This window comes from Rhinatrema bivittatum, chromosome 10, assembly GCF_901001135.1.
Source record: "Rhinatrema bivittatum chromosome 10, aRhiBiv1.1, whole genome shotgun sequence".
NCBI lineage: Eukaryota > Metazoa > Chordata > Amphibia > Gymnophiona > Rhinatrematidae > Rhinatrema > Rhinatrema bivittatum.
Genome location: NC_042624.1, coordinates 99220497 through 99237990, shown reverse-complemented (window position 1 = coordinate 99237990; position 17494 = coordinate 99220497). Strand labels below are relative to the sequence as shown.

Here is a 17494-nt window from a genome sequence, read left to right as displayed (position 1 = left end):
AATAACTGAAACTATAATAAAGAACAAAATTGCAAAACATACAGCTAGTCATAGGTTAATGAAATAAACCCAACATGGGTTTAGCCAAGAGAAGCCTTGTCTCACTAATCTGCTACATTTTTTGAAGGTGTGAATAAACATGTGGATAAAGATGAGCCAGTTGATATAGTGTGTTTGGACTTTCAAAAAGCATTTGACAAAGTGTCTCATGAGAGACCCATGAGGAAATTGAAAAGTCATAGGAGAGGAGGCAATCTTCTATTGTGACTTGAGAACTGGTTAAAAGCTAGAAAACAGAGAGTTAGGACTAAATGGTCAATTTTCTCATTGAAGAAAGGTGACTAGCAGAGTGCTCCAGGAATCTGTGCTGGGACCGCTTTTGTTTAACATATTTGTAAATGACCTAAAGATGGGAATAACGGGTGAGATGATCAAATTTGCTGATGATACAAAATTATTCTAATTTTTTTTAATCACAAGAGGACTGTGAGAAATTGCAAGAGGGCCTTGACAGGCTGGGAGACTGGACATCCAAATGGCACATGGCATTTAATGTGGACAAGTGCAAAGTGATGCACATAGGGAAGATGAATCCAAATTACAGTTAAACGATGCAAGATTCTACATTGGCACTCACCAGCCAGGAAATAAACTTAGGTATCATCGTGGATAATATGTTGAAATCCTCTGCCCAGTGTGTGGCGGTGGCCAAAAAAGCAAATAAAATGCTAGGACTCATTAGAAAAGGAATGGAGAATAAAACAGAGAATATTATAATGCCTCTGTATCATTCAATCGTTCAACCATACCTTGAATACTGTGTGCAGTTCTGGTCACTGCATCTCAAAAAAGATAATATGGAATTAGAAAAGGTACAGAGAAGGGCAACCAAAATGATAAAGGGGATGGAATGATTCCCCTATGAGGAAAGGATAAAGAGGTAAGGGCTCTTCAGCTTGGAGAAGAGATGACTGATGGGAGATATGATAGAGGTCTATAAAATAATGAGTGGACTGGAATGGGTAAACATGATGTGTTCAAAGAGTACAAAGACTAGGGGACATGCAATGAAATTTCTAGCTGATACATTTAAGACAAGTAGGAATTCGTTGCTGGAGGCTGTGGTAAAAGCTGTTAGTGTAGCTGGGTTGAAAATTGTTTGGACAAGTTCCTAGAAGAAAAGTCCATAAACCATTATTAAGGTGTACTTGGGGAAATCCACTGCTTGTCCCTGGGATAAGCAGCATGGAATCTATTGAATTTAGGAATCCTGCCAATTATTTTGTACCTGGATTGGCCACTGTTAGAAACTGTTATGAAAGTGGACCCCTGTTTCGAGGTAGACAGCTACCGTCGAAGGGCGAGGCCGTTTGGACAGGAAAGACTTGATTGAAGGCTTCACCCTGGAAGCACGCAACCCCCCCTCAGGAGGAGCCTGTAGGGGTCCAGCCGCTGGGACTTAGGCGACTCCTCTTGAAGACTATAGAAAGGTCTGGATGCAGACGCCTCCTGCAGGTCGTGAGCTCCAGACAGCTGGCGCCTCCAGCAGGTCATAGCAGTCTGAGGACGGAGTCGTAGAATAATCCAAAGCCGGTCCGAGGTTCGATACACAGGCGAGGTCCGAAGCCAGTCCAGGGTCTAAGCAGGAGAAGGGTCCAAAGCCGTACCAAGATCAAGCCAGGAGAAGGGTCCAACGCCTGTACCAGGAGCAAGCCAGGAGAAGACACATCCTCAGTCCAGAAGTCAGGAGCCAAGAATCAATCCACGGAGCAGGGAAGCAGAGCGGGATGAAGAATCAGGAACAGAGAACACAGGATCAAACTCAGGCAGGAACCTCAATACCAAGGCAAGGTCTGAATGCTCAGATCTTGCCTTAAATACCAGAAGCCAGGGGAGGAGACTCAGAAGGAGCCATGACGACTTCCTGTCATGGCTCCTTTAAAAGCAATCTTCAGCCGCGCGCGTGGCCCTAGGGGAAGCCATGGGGGCGGAGCCGAATCCCGAGGAGCCAGCCAGCCCCGGCAATGCAGCGGCGGCCGCAGGGAGAAGCAGGAGAGCAGCCTGCCCCGCCGGAGCCCCGAACGCCGTCAGGGTAATTAATCCTTCTGCACCCGCCAGCCCAGCCTTCGCCGCGGCCGGCGGCCATGACACCCTGCCACGGTCTGGGTAAAGCAGATGGGCATGGGTGTAGCTTGCTTATTGCGGCGGTTACTTCCCCTACTTCCCCTACTACCCATAACTAATCAAGCTTGATATTTCACTTGGTTGCAGCTCCATCACTGCTCTCTACATTAATGGTGGGGGTGGAAGGGAAATAGAACCAAAGAGCTAAGAGAAACAGATAAGTATGAGAAAAAAATGTGAAGCTTGCTGGGCAGACTGGATGGGCCGTTTGGTCTTCTTCTGCCGTCATTTCTATGTTTCTATGTTTCATTTCTATAAAATCAGTTAAAAGAGGGCAGGTAAATTAATAAACACCTCACAGTAAAGTCTTGCATATTGTATTTCTGATGAGGAACAATGTTGTGCTGTACTCTGCTGCATTTTATTTAGCAGTTCTTGCTTTGTTTAACTTTTTCGCTGTATCTTTTTTTTTTTCCATTTTATCCTCTTTTTTTTGCTGGCATGTCAGTCTCTTTGCAGCAAAAGGGTTAAATTCCTTACTATACAACATCCAGCATTGTTTTGTTATTTCTGGAAGGGAAGATGCAACTAATCCCTATTGAAACTGGGAAGGCAATTTAACAACTTTTGACGATGTTTTCAGAAGACTTTGTAACAAGAAGAGGAACTATAGCACAATATTTTCTTTGGAGGGAGTTGGGATGCATAACATACATTTCTTAGAAGCAAGGTTGTTTCTTAAAGCTGCAGAACTTGTTGCAATTCTCATTAGATCAGTTCCAGTTTATGCTTCTATTTCTCTATCAATCTTATTTTTAAATATCCTTCATTTGTACTATAAGGATTGGTTTGTTTGTTTTTTAAATATTTTTAGCCTCATTCTAGCCAAAGAGAGGCTTATGAGAAGATATCAGCGCGTCCCTAGCTCCTCTTTTTGGACAGGAGTGGCGGCTGTCAGCGAGTTTGATGCTCAATTTTTCTGGCGTCGGTTCTCGAGCCTGCTGACAGCCACGGGTTCGAAAACTGGACGCCAGCAAAATTGAGCGTCCGGTTTTCAACCCGCGGGCCGACTTCAAATTTTTTTTTTAACTTTTTGTAACTTTCGGGACCTCCGACTTAATATCGCCATGATATTAAGTCGGAGGGTGCACAGAAAAGCAGTTTTTACTGCTTTTCTGTGCACTTTCCCGGTGCCCGGAGAAATTAGCGCCTACCTTTGGGTAGGCGCTAATTTCTGAAAGTAAAATGTGCGGCTTGGCTGCACATTTTCCTTTCTGAATCGCGCGGGAATACCTAATAGGGCTATCAACATGCATTTGCATGTTGCGGGCGCTATTAGGTTTGGGGGGGTTGGATGCGCGTTTTCGACCCTTTACTGAATAAGGGGTAATGCTAGCGCGTCGAAAACGCGGGTCCAATCGCGGGTTAACAGTGCGCTCCGCCAGAGAGGTCAAATGAGAGAGGCTTAGCTGAGTGCTGTTTAGCCCCCAGGGGAGGCTGGTACTGGGTTATTCATGGTAGCCATGTTTCCTTGTGCAGCTTCTTATTCCCTGTCCATCAGATTCCCCATCCGGCCTTCCTTCCTCTATAGACGCTGTCATTCCATCCTTTTCCCTCTCCCTTTCTTCAGCCCATCCGAGTTTTCTTTCATCCCCCAAGAAATCAGATGGGCTGAAAATGAGCCAGGGATTCTTCAGGAGAAAGGGTGGAGGTGTCTAACACATCCTGATCATGGAGCACCTTAAGATCTCTGCCACTCCCCCTGATTTCCAAAGACATCCGAGTCCCTGGATTGCAGGCCTGTTTACGACACTGCAGATTTTGGCTCCGGGCTAAAATCAGTGGGAGCTGCCCAGAGGAGCACGGCTGGGCGGCCAGGACCATTTAGTGTAGTCACCGTGTTAAACCACAGTTCCTGCTGTCTGTCTCTGCCCATTTCCACCCCTGTCCTCGCACACGTCCTTTCACTTTACAACTCTTTACACTCATATCATAAGAGTAATACAACCAGTAATTTCCTTGTACATCATCCTGGGCTCATTCACTCTGCACTCATCTGATGGAGGGAGTTGGTCCAATAAAAGATCTCACCTTTATTTGTACATTTAATCAGAGTAATGGCATGCAGTGCTAGAGGGCACGAGTTTACAGTATTGCAGGAGATTATTTGATTCTCCTCAGCCACATATTTATAATAAGACTGTGGCTGGAATCATTGCTCTAAAAGAGATAGGGAAAGAAACAAAATAACAGTTTTTAGTTGTATCTTCCCTTTTCATGATATTTGATAAACAGTTACAACAGTAAAACTCATTCTGAAGATATGAGTAAAATTATCTACATGTGATACTAGGTTAGATGATTAAAGGACTCTGTCACAGCATTTTATAAAACAATCAGATTCCTTACAAGATGATACTACCATTCCCCTATAAAGAGTTGAAATGTAGATTTTTTTAAATGGCACTTTATATATAAACTGAAAATCAGTAAAATGTTAGTTATTAGTACTCCAGTAAAAAAAAAAAAAGTAGCACTTTTTAAATTAAACTATTTGTGATAAATGTGTAATGTCATTTAATTTAACTAATAAATCTGATTCAGTTAAAAATGCTGATTTAAATAAGCATGTAACAATTACTATGTCACATGATCATAATTCTATTAATATCTCCTGTCTGTGCTGAGATTTCTTTTTCTACATACAAAAATTAATTTTAAAATTTGAAACAAGAAATTACTGATTTAAACAAAATTGAAAGTCAACAGGATATTAGTTACTATGAGAGCCCTGATTTTCTATAGGCATTATGGGTTACAAAATGGAGCAAACTATTAAGAGCATAAAAAGTGCCAAGTGTCAGCATTGTACATAACCACAATGTAATCAGCAAGGCTCTTGGGCCTAAACACAATACACATATACCTAACTGGGCCTGAACTGGTACTTCTGCAAATTATTGTACAAGAAGGAAGTCCTCAGACTCATTGGCTGCTGTCTTAGTATAGGTAATGCTTTGTTTAATAGACATTGAGCAATTTCTAAAGGAACTACCTATATGCTAACAGACTTACTCTAGAACCAGAGAGATACAAAATGACCTAAGTTCAGCCTTTGCTAAGAAAAATGAAAACCATCAAGAACAATCACTAAACAGGAAAGCAGATATTAACTTGAACATGCTTTTGGCTTTTAGGGAAAGAGATGACATATCTTATTAAAAAATATGATTGTACGAATACCTGCCTTTGTGTCTATCTTCTGCTGTACCCACTGTCCTGGGAACGTGAACTCAGGACCTCCCATGTTCATTTACTACTATTAATAAGATTATACCATGCTGAGTCAGACTAAGGTCCATCAAGACCAGCATTCTGTCTCCATCAGTGGCCAGTCGAGGTCACAAGTACCCGGCAAGCCCTCAGTCTTTTTCTTGTATCTCTCTCTCTCAGGGATAAGCGCTGGCTTATCTGGCTAATAACTGTTTATGAACTTTACCTTCAGGAACTTATCCAGTCCTTTGAACCCCACTATGTCAATTGCTTTGACCACATCCTCCAGCAACAGATTCCGTAGATTAAGTGAAAAAAAAATACTTCCTACGATTTGTTTTAAATCTGCGGGTTGCTAGTTTCATGGACTGTCCCCTAGTCCTAGTGTTATTTGAAAGAATAAATAATCTTTCCTTATTCACCCGCTATTTTATACATTTCAGTCGTATCATCTCTGAGTCATCTATTTTCCAAGCTAAAGAGCCCTAATCTGTTTAGCTTTTCTCCGTAAGGGAGCTTTTCCATCACCTTTATCATTTTTGTTGCCTTTCTTTGTACCTTTTCTATGTCCGCTATGTCTTTTCTGAGATGGGGTGACTAGAACCGCGTACAGTGCTCGGAGACGGTAACTTTTAAACAGCTGCGCGGGATTACATGTGTGCGCATATGCCGGCTCGCACAAATGGACGCAGCCATTTTATAACCTACGTGCGTATATGTGTGCATGGGATAAAATCGGCTGTACATGTGCACACAGTTTTATATGGACGCACGCATGTGCGAGCAAATGCTGGATCTACTGGGTTAAGTGGGGGGGGGGGGGGGTCGGTTTTAAAAAGCGTGCGGACGCAATAGCCCTTTTTTCCCAGTTTGTTGCAGGTTTGTCCAGTTAACGGATCGGATTTCCAAACTCCCCGATACGTAGCCTCCCTTTTAACCCTGACCCTTAAAACCCTGTTGACTTGCCTAATTTTTTTTTAAATGTAATGCTTATACGCTGTCCATAGCAGAAATAAAGTTATGTGGTAGGGGTCCCCGGCGTGCGCTTATGCACGTAAACAGTTACATGCATATTTCAAGACAACTTCCTGGAAGGCCCATGTCTCGCCCATGTGCCGCTCAGACCACGCCCATATCCCGCCCGTTTTTTAAAACTTTTTTATTTTTGTGCGTGCCCGGAGATACGTGCGTACTTGCGCGCTTTTTAAAATCCTTGCGGCACGTGCAGGCCCAAGAGACGCACGCATAGGGCTTTTAAAATGAACCTTGTGGTGTGGTCGCACCATGGATCTGTACAAGGCATTATGATATTCTCGGTTTTGTTCTCTATTCCTTTCCAAATAACATTCTAGTTGCCTTTTTAACTGCCTCTGCACACTGAGCCAAAGCTTTTAAGGTATTGTCCGAAAAGGACTCCAAGGTCCTTTTTCCTGGGTGGTGACTCCTAACATGGAACCCTGTAGTTAGGATTATTTTTCCCTACGTGCATTACTTTGCACTTGTCCACATTCATTTGTATCTACCATTTTAGAATTCCAGTCTCCTAGTCTCACAAAGTCTTTCTGCTGTTTTAACAACGCAAAATAATTTTGTGTCACCTGCAAATCTGGTCATCTCACTCATCATTGTTCTCTCTAGATCGTTTATAAATATGAGGTCCCAATACAGACCCCTGGGGCGCTCCACTACCGACCTTTCTCCATTTGGAAAACTAACCATTTAATCCTACTCTCTGCTTCATATATTTCATCCCGTTACCAATCCACAATAGGACACTGCCTTAGTATATACGGATCTATGTTAGATTAAATCAAAATAACATTTTGCTACTGTTGGGTTCCGGATTTTAAGGACTTCGCTATTTGATTCCAATAAGATTAAAAATGATTCTTCTCTAACAAATAGCAATATAAGGGCAGTCTTTCAGTTTCAAACAGTAATAGAGTGTAGTTCTAACAGCTCTATTGATCTGGAGAAAACTGGAGTCTTCTTGGGTTACAATATTTTTTAAGAGAACCAATAAAACCTCACGCGTCACCACCTGGCATGCGAGAGCTTTTACTGGCCCGATCCTCTTCCCCACACCTCTGCATGGACTTCTGATCGTTCCCTGTCACATGCCTTATGGCAGCACCGGCGGTTATCAGAGGCAGGAACTGAGCACGAATGTAATGCAGTGCACACTCACAGGCTCTGCAGCGGATGGAGCATGTGAGCGTGCACTAACTCTATTCCATCTGTCAGGGTAGGCACTCCCTGTACAGCATGCCAGCATCTCTTAGAAGATGTTGGGGAGGGGGGGCAGGCTTTGTCATTTGGCCAAAAAATATTGCTAATCCCTGAAGAAGTACATGTGCTTTCCAGACAATGCGTTTCTCAATGCAATAATGGACGAACAGTAATTCCTCCCATTCAAGGGCAGCTAGAAAAGTGCTGGGATGTGATGGAATCTGCAAGGTTTTGTGTGGTAAATGATATGCACGTCAAAAACAGTTCAAGCTTTACATAAATGTAGATAACCACATAACAAATGACAGCAGATAAAACACCACAACTGCCCATCCAGCCTGCCCATTTGCAATAATGTCACTTTGGGTAGATGTGCTTATAACATTTCCCATATGTAACCCAGCACCATTCCCCTTACCTTCAATATCTGTCCCAGGCGTGCCAAAAATCTGTTACAGCGATGGCCTCAACCATCTCCACTAGTAGGCCATTTCAGGCCTTGACATCTTCAACTTTATAAAGGAAAATTAGTTCTTACCTGATAATTTTCGTTCCTGTAGTACCACGGATCAGTCCAGACACCTGGGTTGTGACTCCGCACCAGCAGATGGAGACAGAGCAAAACTTGACGGGCTCCCTACATATAGTAAGGTGCCACCCACAGCCCCTCAGTCGAACGAACTGTCAAAGCAAACCAGTGCCCGACTAACTAACTAGAACAATTTTAACCAATTCAAACACCCCCTGGCTGAAAACCGAAAACATCAGACCAGAGGCAAGCGGCAATAAGCCAATAAGCCAAGAACTGGAACAATAGCAGTACGACTAACCAAGCGAGCGGACTCTCTCTCTTTGTTCATCGTACCAAACAGACGGGCGGGAGCCTGGACTGATCCGTGGTACTACAGGAACGAAAATTATCAGGTAAGAACTAATTTTCCTTTCCCTGTACGTACCCGGATCAGTCCAGACACCTGGGATGTACCAGAGCAAACTACCGAGGGTGGGAAGCAGAGAGTCCCGCTCGGAGAACACTCGCCCCAAACCCCGGCGCTTCAGACGCCTGGACATCAAGTCTGTAATGCCTAGTGAAAGTATGTAAGGACTTCCACGTCGCAGCCCTACAGATCTCCTGCGTGGACACCTGAGACACCTCGGCCCAGGACGTGGCTTGCGCCCGAGTGGAATGAGCACGAAGCCCCTTAGGCGCCACTTTACCCTGCAGCAGATATGCGGAGCTAATAGCCTCTTTGAGCCAACGCGCAATCGTGGCCCGCGACGCCGCAGACCCCCGGCGGGGACCGGACCAGAGAACAAACAGATGGTCGGAAATCCGAAAAGAATTCGTAACCTCCAGATACCGAAACAGGACCCTGCGGACGTCGAGCTTCCTCAACTCTTTCATCCCCTTGTCCATCTGGTCCCCGACCTCAAAACCTGGGAGGTCCACTGACTGATTCAAGTGGAACGAGGACACCACCTTAGGCAAAAATGACGGCACAGTCCGCAGGGAAACTCCGCCCTGCGAGAAACGCAAAAACGGTTCCCGACAGGATAAGGCCTGCAGCTCCGAGACCCGACGAGCAGACGCAATGGCTACCAGAAACACGGTCTTCAAGGTAAGATCTTTCAGCGTCGCCCGCTTAAGAGGTTCAAACGGTGCTCCCCCAAGCGCCGAGAGCACGCAATTCAAGTTCCAAGACGGACAAGGATTCCGCACCGGAGGGCGTAAATGCTTAGCCCCGCGAAGGAAGCGCACCACATCCGGATGACACGCTAAGGACACACCGCGCACTTTCCCGCGCAGACAACCAAGTGCAGCCGTCTGTACTTTCAGGGTACTCCAGGCCAGCCCCTTGGACAGGCCCTCTTGGAGAAAGGCGAGGACCCCCGGCACAGGCGGCCGTACAGGATCCACCGCATGAGTACTACACCAGTCCTCAAAAACTGTCCACACCCTCATATAGGCTAAGGACGTGGACTGTTTACGAGCCCTCAACAAGGTAGCAATCACAGCCTCCGAGTACCCCTTAGTTCTTAAGCGCGCCCTCTCAAAAGCCATGCCGCGAGACAAAAGTGATCCGCATCCTCCAAACAGACGGGACCCTGTCGAAGAAGAGAGTCGGCCCCGAGGAAACGAAGTGGAGGTTCTGCCGCCAGCTGAATGAGGTCCGCGAACCACGGGCGCCGTGGCCACTCCGGCGCCACCAAGATCACGTCCGCCGGATGCAACTCGATTCGGCGCAGAACCTTGCCTATCAGAGGCCACGGGGGAAACACATATATCAACACGTCCGTGGGCCAGGGCAGCACTAGAGCATCGACTCCTTCTGCGCCCCGCTCCCTCCGACGGCTGAAGAACCGAGGGGCCTTTGCGTTTTGAGCGGTGGCCATCAGGTCCAGGCGTGGAGTTCCCCACCTGGCACAGATGAGGCGAAACGCCCTGTCCGGTAACTCCCACTCGCCTGGATCCAGCCGATGCCGGCTGAGGAAGTCCGCCTGCACGTTGTCCACACCTGCGATGTGAGACGCCGCCAAGCCGCTGAGGTGTTGTTCCGCCCAGATCATGATCCGCCGTGCCTCCTCCGCTACTTGCTGGCTCCTCGTGCCCCCTTGACGATTGATATACGCCACCGTGGTCGCGTTGTCCGAGAGCACCCGAACCGCCTGGCCCCGTATCCACGGGAGAAACGATTGCAGGGCCAACGACACCGCCCTGGTCTCCAAGCGGTTGATGGACCACCTCGACTGCTGGTTCGACCACTGTCCTTGGACCGAGTGGCCTCCGCAGACCGCCCCCCAGCCTAGTAGACTGGCATCCGTCGTCACTACCGTCCAGGTGGGCATGACCAGAGACACCCCGCAGGACAGATGATCCCGGGAGAGCCACCAGTGCAGACTGGCCCTGGCACAGGGCGTGAGAGGCAGCGGAAGATAAAACTCCTCCGAAACCGGCTTCCAACGGGAAAGTAACGCTGATTGTAACGGTCGCAGGTGAGCGAACGCCCAAGGGACCAGAGCGAGGGTCGACGCCATGGAACCCAGGACCCTCAGGTAATCGCAAACCAGCGGACACCGCATGGACAAAATGTGGCGCACCTGACGCTGTAGCTTGACCACTCTCTCCTGAGTCAGCGACACCATGGCCCTCTCGGTGTCGAACAGGGCCCCCAGATACTCCAACTGCTGCGTAGGCTGCAGATGACTCTTGGCCAGGTTGACCACCCAACCGAGCGAGCGCAAGAGTTGGAGGACCCTGGCGATCGCCTGCCGACACCCGGCCTCCGACTTTGCTCGGATGAGCCAATCGTCCAAGTAAGGATGCACCAGCAGCCCTTCCCTCCGGAGCTGAGCAGCCACCACCACCATCACCTTGGTGAAAGTGCGTGGAGCCGTAGCGAGGCCGAAGGGAAGCGCCCTGAACTGGTAATGGCCTCCCAGTATGCAGAATCTCAGGTACCGGTGATAAGCCGGCTGAATCCCGATGTGAAGGTACGCCTCCGTGAGGTCCAGAGAAGCGAGGTACTCTCCCGGACGAACCGCGGCAATCACCGAGCGGATCGTCTCCATCTTGAACCGCGGCACCCGCAGGCATCGGTTGACCCCCTTCAGATCGAGGATGGGTCGAAACGCTCCATCCTTCTTTGGGACCACGAAATAAATGGAGTACCTTCCCGTGCCCTGCTGATCCTGCGGCACGGGAGTAATGGCGCCCAGGTCCTCTAGACGCCGAAGGGTGTGCCGGACAGCGGCGCGCTTGACGAGAGCCTTGCAGGGTGAGATGAGGAACTTGTCCACCGGGAGCCGCACAAAATCTAACGCGTAACCGCCTCTTATCACAGCGAGCACCCATTGGTCGGAAGTGATTCTGGTCCATGCCTCGTAAAACAGGGAGAGCCTCGCACCCACGTAAGGTACGAGGGCGGGCGGCGACGAGGAATGGACCCGTCTCGTTTCATTGGGCCGACTTGGACCCCGAGCCGGACGAGGGTCCACCGGTCCTATTGAACTTCTTCCCTCGAAAGGACTGCGACCAGGAGGATGATCTAGCCGAACCGGACCGGTAGGACTGACCCGACCCTGTCGCTCTCTGTGGCCGCTGCCGACGGTTAGACCGGAATCTGTTTCTCGCCGAGAAGGACGACCGAGGTCTGGGTCTATCTTCTGGCAACTTGAAAGCCTTATTCTCGCTCACGAACTGCATCAGGTCGTCCAGCTGCTTGCCAAACAGGAGCTTTCCCTTAAAAGGTAACGACCCCAGGTGGGCCTTGGATGCCCCATCCGCAGCCCAGTTACGAAGCCAGAGGAGCCGACGCGCCGAGACCGCCGCTACCATAGCTCTGGCCGAAGTTCTGAGCACATCGTGCATCGCATCCGCACTGTAGGCAATCACCGCTTCCAAGTTATCCGCCTGAGTAGCCTCCCCGGAGGAGAGGTCGGCATTGGCTTGCAGGACTTGGGCCCACCGGAGACCCGCTCGCAGTGCAAAAGTACTACACATGGCTGCCCGCACCCCCAGTGCGGACACCTCGAAGATCTTCTTCAACTGCACCTCCAGCTTCCTATCTTGGATATCCCGGAGGGCCGTAGCACCCGTAACGGGAATGGTAGACCTCTTTGTCACCGCTGACACCGCCGCGTCCACACGTGGAAGGCGCAGCAATTCCAGAGCATCCTCCGGAAGGGGATAAAGCTTGTCCATAGCTTTACTCACCTTCAGCCCCAGTTCCGGGGTATCCCATTCCCGGAACAAGATATCTGTGACCGAGAAGTGAAAAGGGAACGCCAGCGCAGGACCCGCCAGGCCCAGCAGCACCGGATCCATCTTGACGCCTTGCCGGGACTCCACTGGTGGAGGATCCACGCCGATCTCATCCAGGATAGTCGGGATAAGGGGATAAAGTTCTTCCCTACGAAACAGGCGAACGACCTTGGGGTCATCACCCTCAGCCGCCTGTGGGCCCTTGCCGGCTCCCGGTTGGGCCTGTCCATCGTCATCAGGGCCCTCCTGGTCTTCAGGGGCTCCCGGCATCGCGTCCTCGTCCGAGGAGGCGGTAGACGACGTCTCCGAGTCTTGCGGTTCACCACGCGGCCGTCTCTTTTCCCGCGGCCCATCCCGGGCCTCCCGGGTCCGAACGGCTCTCTTCTGGGGCCGGGAATGATCTTTTTTCCCCCCCGAAGCTTTTCCCGCTTTCAGCCGAGACTTTTTGTACTTTGCGAGTTTCTGCAGCAGAAGCGAGAAATCTTCAGAAAACGAGCCCTCCGATCCGGAGGAACCCTCCCCAGCACTCGGGGTCCCCGACCCGCGGGGTCCCGGGGGCTCTCCCCCCCGAAATCCTGGGCTGTGGCGACAGCGAGGGAGGCTGGGCGCCATCTTGGAGGGCCCTCCTCGTGGCGTCCCTCACACTGCACAAAATGGCTTCCGTTCCCGCGCTAAGCGGGAACGGATCCAAGGACGCGGCCTCCGAGCCTCCGGCACGCGACGGCGAACGGGCCCCCCGCGATCGACCCCCCCGGGCGACCGCCGACGAGCCCTCGCCCCCGGAGACGCAGCTCGAGCAGACCCCGTCTCGGGAGAGACGCGCGCGCACAGCGCCGCACGCGCGACACGCTGACCCTCTCGGCATCCGCGCGAAGAACGAACCCCCCAACCAGCGCCGCCCTCCCGCTAAACGACCGCACGAACGGCGAAAACGACGGCGAAAGTGAGAGAGAGCCGGCGCCGCAAGGTCAGCAGAAAGAAAGAAAGAAACCGCTACTGTTTTTTTTTTTTTTTTTTTACTTAGGCGCTAGCCGTGGTCCTGAAGTCTTCAGCTCCAGCGGGGGTGAGTGAACCGGGCTCCCCGGTGTCACCCCCGACGCTGCTGCCAGCACAGGCCGGGTCCTCGACCCTCAGCAGCGGCCTCGACCTGGAGGGGATGGTCCTCTCAGGACCTTCCAACCCTCCTGGGAGGCTCCCCCGACGGGAGACTTCTATCTTCTGCTTTATCTTCTTTCTTCTTTTTTTTTTTTTTTGCAAACCCTCACTGCCCTAACTACTTAGGACTAGAGAGAAAAAAACCGAAATAGATCCCTGACTGACTACCCCGAGCCAAAACAACCAAGGATCCCCGAGACTGTGGGTGGACCTGCCCCATCTGCTGGAGACAGAGAAAGACTGAGGGGCTGTGGGTGGCACCTTACTATATGTAGGGAGCCCGTCAAGTTTTGCTCTGTCTCCATCTGCTGGTGCGGAGTCACAACCCAGGTGTCTGGACTGATCCGGGTACGTACAGGGAATGTGTTAATTGGTCTCTTGCCGTTTATTTGCAAACTTATTATCATTTTATTTATTTGGATTTTAGCTCACACCTTCTCATTGGTAGCTCAGAGCAAGTTACATTCAGGTACTGTAGGTATTTCATTGTCCCCAGAGGGCTTACAATCTAAGGAGTATGTTTACTATGCTGCGTCAGGCGTTGATTTTCAATACCGTGTGTTATTTTACCCCCAATATCGTGAAAATGGCAATGGAGTTACTAGTAAATTTTATGAAAACAAAATAACACGACTTGCCTGAAAAATCACAAGTCACTTTTTTGTTTCCTGAAACTTAGCTACAACTGAGGAGCTGCAGTTAAATTTCCCAGGGCGTATCGGGATACTAATGCACATCCCGAGGCTCCCACGCAGTTTCTTAAAAGGCCATATCGGCCCAATCGACACCGCCCCCAAGGGGTCTTGTGAGACCCCACCCACCCGTACCACCTCTAGAGGTGATCCTAACGTTAAAAACAAAAACACATTTTCATTTCTCCTGACCCACCCTAGCCTACCCCCTCCCCCAGGCCCGGCAGCCTAATGGGACCTGGAGCACCAAGGTCATAGCTTGTATTATGGCTGGCTGGCACCATTTTGAATTAAGCAGCACTGGGCTTGGAACTAGGCCATCAGGTCTTAAAGGTATGCCCAGGGCATGGGCCAGGAGAGATGAAAATTGGATGGTGTGGGGGAGGTCAATTGACACGTGAGCTTAACATGTTTTTGGTTTTAACATTAGGACTGCCTCTAGAGGTGGTGGGGGATGCGCAGGGGTCTCACAACATCCCCGGGGAGGGTGATCAAACTGATATGGCCCTTTATCAAGATGGCGGCCCTGAGTGAAGGTGCCATTGCATGGCTTTTGGGGGTTTACTAAGCTGTGGTACTGAGCATGTCATCTTAGTAAACCCCCACAGGGGTAAATGACCCCCTGTTTGCACCTGAAACAACAGAGGGTGAATAACTTGCCCAAGATCACAAGCAGTGTCAGCAGGATTTGAACTCTACCTTCTCTGGTTCTCAGCCCGCTGCTCTAACCACCATGCTAAGAGCTCGGTGGCAGCATGTCAGAAGAGCTTCTGCTCATGAAATCAGACAAAGCTGCAGAATCTTTCTTTTTAGTTTCCTGCAAGAAGGTTTCGGATGCTAGAAACCTATTACTTGGTGTTCCGTGTTTTGAGAGCTCTGGTTCACTCTTCCTGAAAATCGTTCTCTGTTTTCACTCTTTCAGATTCAGAACCATCAACCTGTGCTGTAGGAATATGAATAACTGGCAGAGAACTTCTATTGCAAGACGAGGCTGCACGGAGCTCAGGTGGGATGTGTTCTTTAATCGGAGCGGCTTTGCTATCTGACTGTGTCTGGGGATCTTCCATCGCGGATGAAATCACAGACGGCTTGCTGGTGTTACAGGCTTGCAAAGTCTCTTGTCCTTTTGGGATTTCCAAGTAAAATTTCTCGCTGTCTAATTTTGCATCAGTTGGCATTTCCTCCATGAAGCCAGCTTGAGGACATTTTTGACAAGGTGTGGACTTAAGTGTACTTTCTTGGTGCTCATCACGAATTAGAGGTTTTGCGATGGCGGTAAGTCCAGCTACGTTCGTGCTTTCCAGATTTCCCAAAGGAACTGCTTTCTGGCAGGAGCTTTCCTGAAGTGACAGCTGACTGACTAACTCAGAGTCACTCAAGGAAATTTCCTTCTTAGATAAAAGATATTTTTTATATCTAGGGGTTGTGAGTGGTTTTGCTATGGATACATATTCCCATTTTACCATTTCATCCAAACCACTGTTTGTGTGAAAATGTGAACAAGTAGCAGGCCGATAGTGGGAAAAGCGTGGAGATTTAGGTTTTACAGTTGACGTCAAACGCCCGGACGTTGTTTCAGGATGTAAATCAATGGTAGGGTTCATTCCATTTAAAATTAGACTAGCGTCAGCAAACTCGAGCTTTGTCCCTGAGATGACACCAGATTTTAAGGACAGCTTGTTAACAGACCTTTCACCGCTGAGTGTGCTCTTAGAAATAATCGGTTTTGGAGCACTCTTGTTCCTTGTAAGTTGTAAGATTTCGCTGGTGCCATCGGCAGATAAAATGTGGATGTTGATTTTTTGTTTTGATGAAATTCTTTTAAGCTTTTCACTTTTCCTCAGATTTGCAATATAAGATTGTTTTTGCTTACTTTCAAATAAGGCCCTTGTGTAATTTAAGCTGTCTTGTACGACAGGATTCACTCTTGTAAATGTGACAGGTTTTCCCCTGTCGCTTTGTGGTTTTTTTTCTGAACGACTTTCAGAAAAGGCCGAATCTTCATCCGAGCACAGCCGCATATTTGTAAAATTCTTGTGGCTGAATTCGTTGTCATCGATGATAGGGTATGTTTCGCTTAATCTCTAAGGAAACAAAAGAACACAGGGGTGACATTCAGCAGGCCAGTGAGCAGGACAATTACAGGGTAGTTCTACCAGATATTCAGCAGCACTTAATTGGATAAGCCTCCTCCTGAATATACGCTAGTAAAGTTACCCAGGACAACCAACATAACCAGACTTACGCAGGTAAGTACAGCCAGAAAGCTCTGATGATATTCAGCACATCTGGCTAAACTGTAACCATGCTCTGGGAACATAACCAACTCCATCTATTCCAGCCAACTCCATCTCTTTAATGCTAAATTTACCCACTCAGCAGAGTGATATTTATTAATCCCAAAGTCAGCCAGACAAATCTTTTGAATATGGACCTCACATTCTTTAGTTGTGCCGGTCCTTTTCATGGCATTTAATGAACAAGTGGTTACAACAGAAAAACTCATTTTAAATTGCATCTGAATGTGATATTAGAAATAATACTTCTTGAGCATGGCCACATAGAAGACTGGTTGTATGATATGCACAGGGTTTAATAATGAAAAAATTAAAAATAATTGGGAAAGGGCGCACGAGACATGAATACTTGATGTAGATCTCCATCTTTTTCATGTGATAGGGCACAATTTTTCTGATTATCCCTTATTAGCTCACATATACAGATTCAATAGAAAATGGTACCATACTGTCATTTCTTTAAGTAATTGTGATTTCTCTTATTCCTGACCCTGTTGGGGGGGATCACATTTCACTTGGTTCTAGCTTGCCACTTAACAAAAGGACGCAGCCTTGCTCAGGGGCAGTTGCTGGACAAAATGGTGCTCTGGCAAAAGTTGTTTTCATTCCCCCCCCCCCCCCCCCCCCGGTGCTTGAAGACCCGCAGACTGACTCAACAAAGGGGTGGTATGATGCCCCCCATGCTACACCTCCCTGCTCGGCACCCAGGCAGCCACGAATAACTTGCAGCAGCTCCATTACTTTAAACGGGGTGGATGACTGAGACCAAGCTGAAATGTGCTTCAGTTTAGAGATCATAAATTATGGTCTCTATTCTGAGGAATTTGGAGATGTGCAAACCCTTCTGCACAGGAGAAAATCTCTACAGCAAAGAATCAAACATCTTCTCCCCTGGAGTCCACGTAAATATCTATCTTGCTGCGTGGGGAAAAAAATGCTGCAACTTTAAATTCATTCATTTC

General features: G+C 48.5%; 1 protein-coding gene across 7 annotated transcripts in view; it reads right to left on the bottom strand.

Moving 5' to 3' along the window:
- Positions 1-4197: 4197 nt before the first annotated feature.
- Positions 4198-17494, bottom strand: part of C10H1orf141 (chromosome 10 C1orf141 homolog) — a 42504-nt gene continuing 29207 nt past the window's right edge. For 5 of the 7 annotated variants that reach the window (XM_029617514.1, XM_029617518.1, XM_029617516.1 and 2 more), the window contains one exon: positions 13906-16319. In XM_029617514.1, the coding sequence (XP_029473374.1) occupies positions 15117-16319 (1203 nt within the window). In that variant the 3' untranslated portion in view covers positions 13906-15116. Of the gene's footprint in view, positions 4345-13905; positions 16320-17494 lie in introns of those variants that run through there. The other 2 variants (XR_003858872.1, XM_029617519.1) reach the window with 2 other exon arrangements.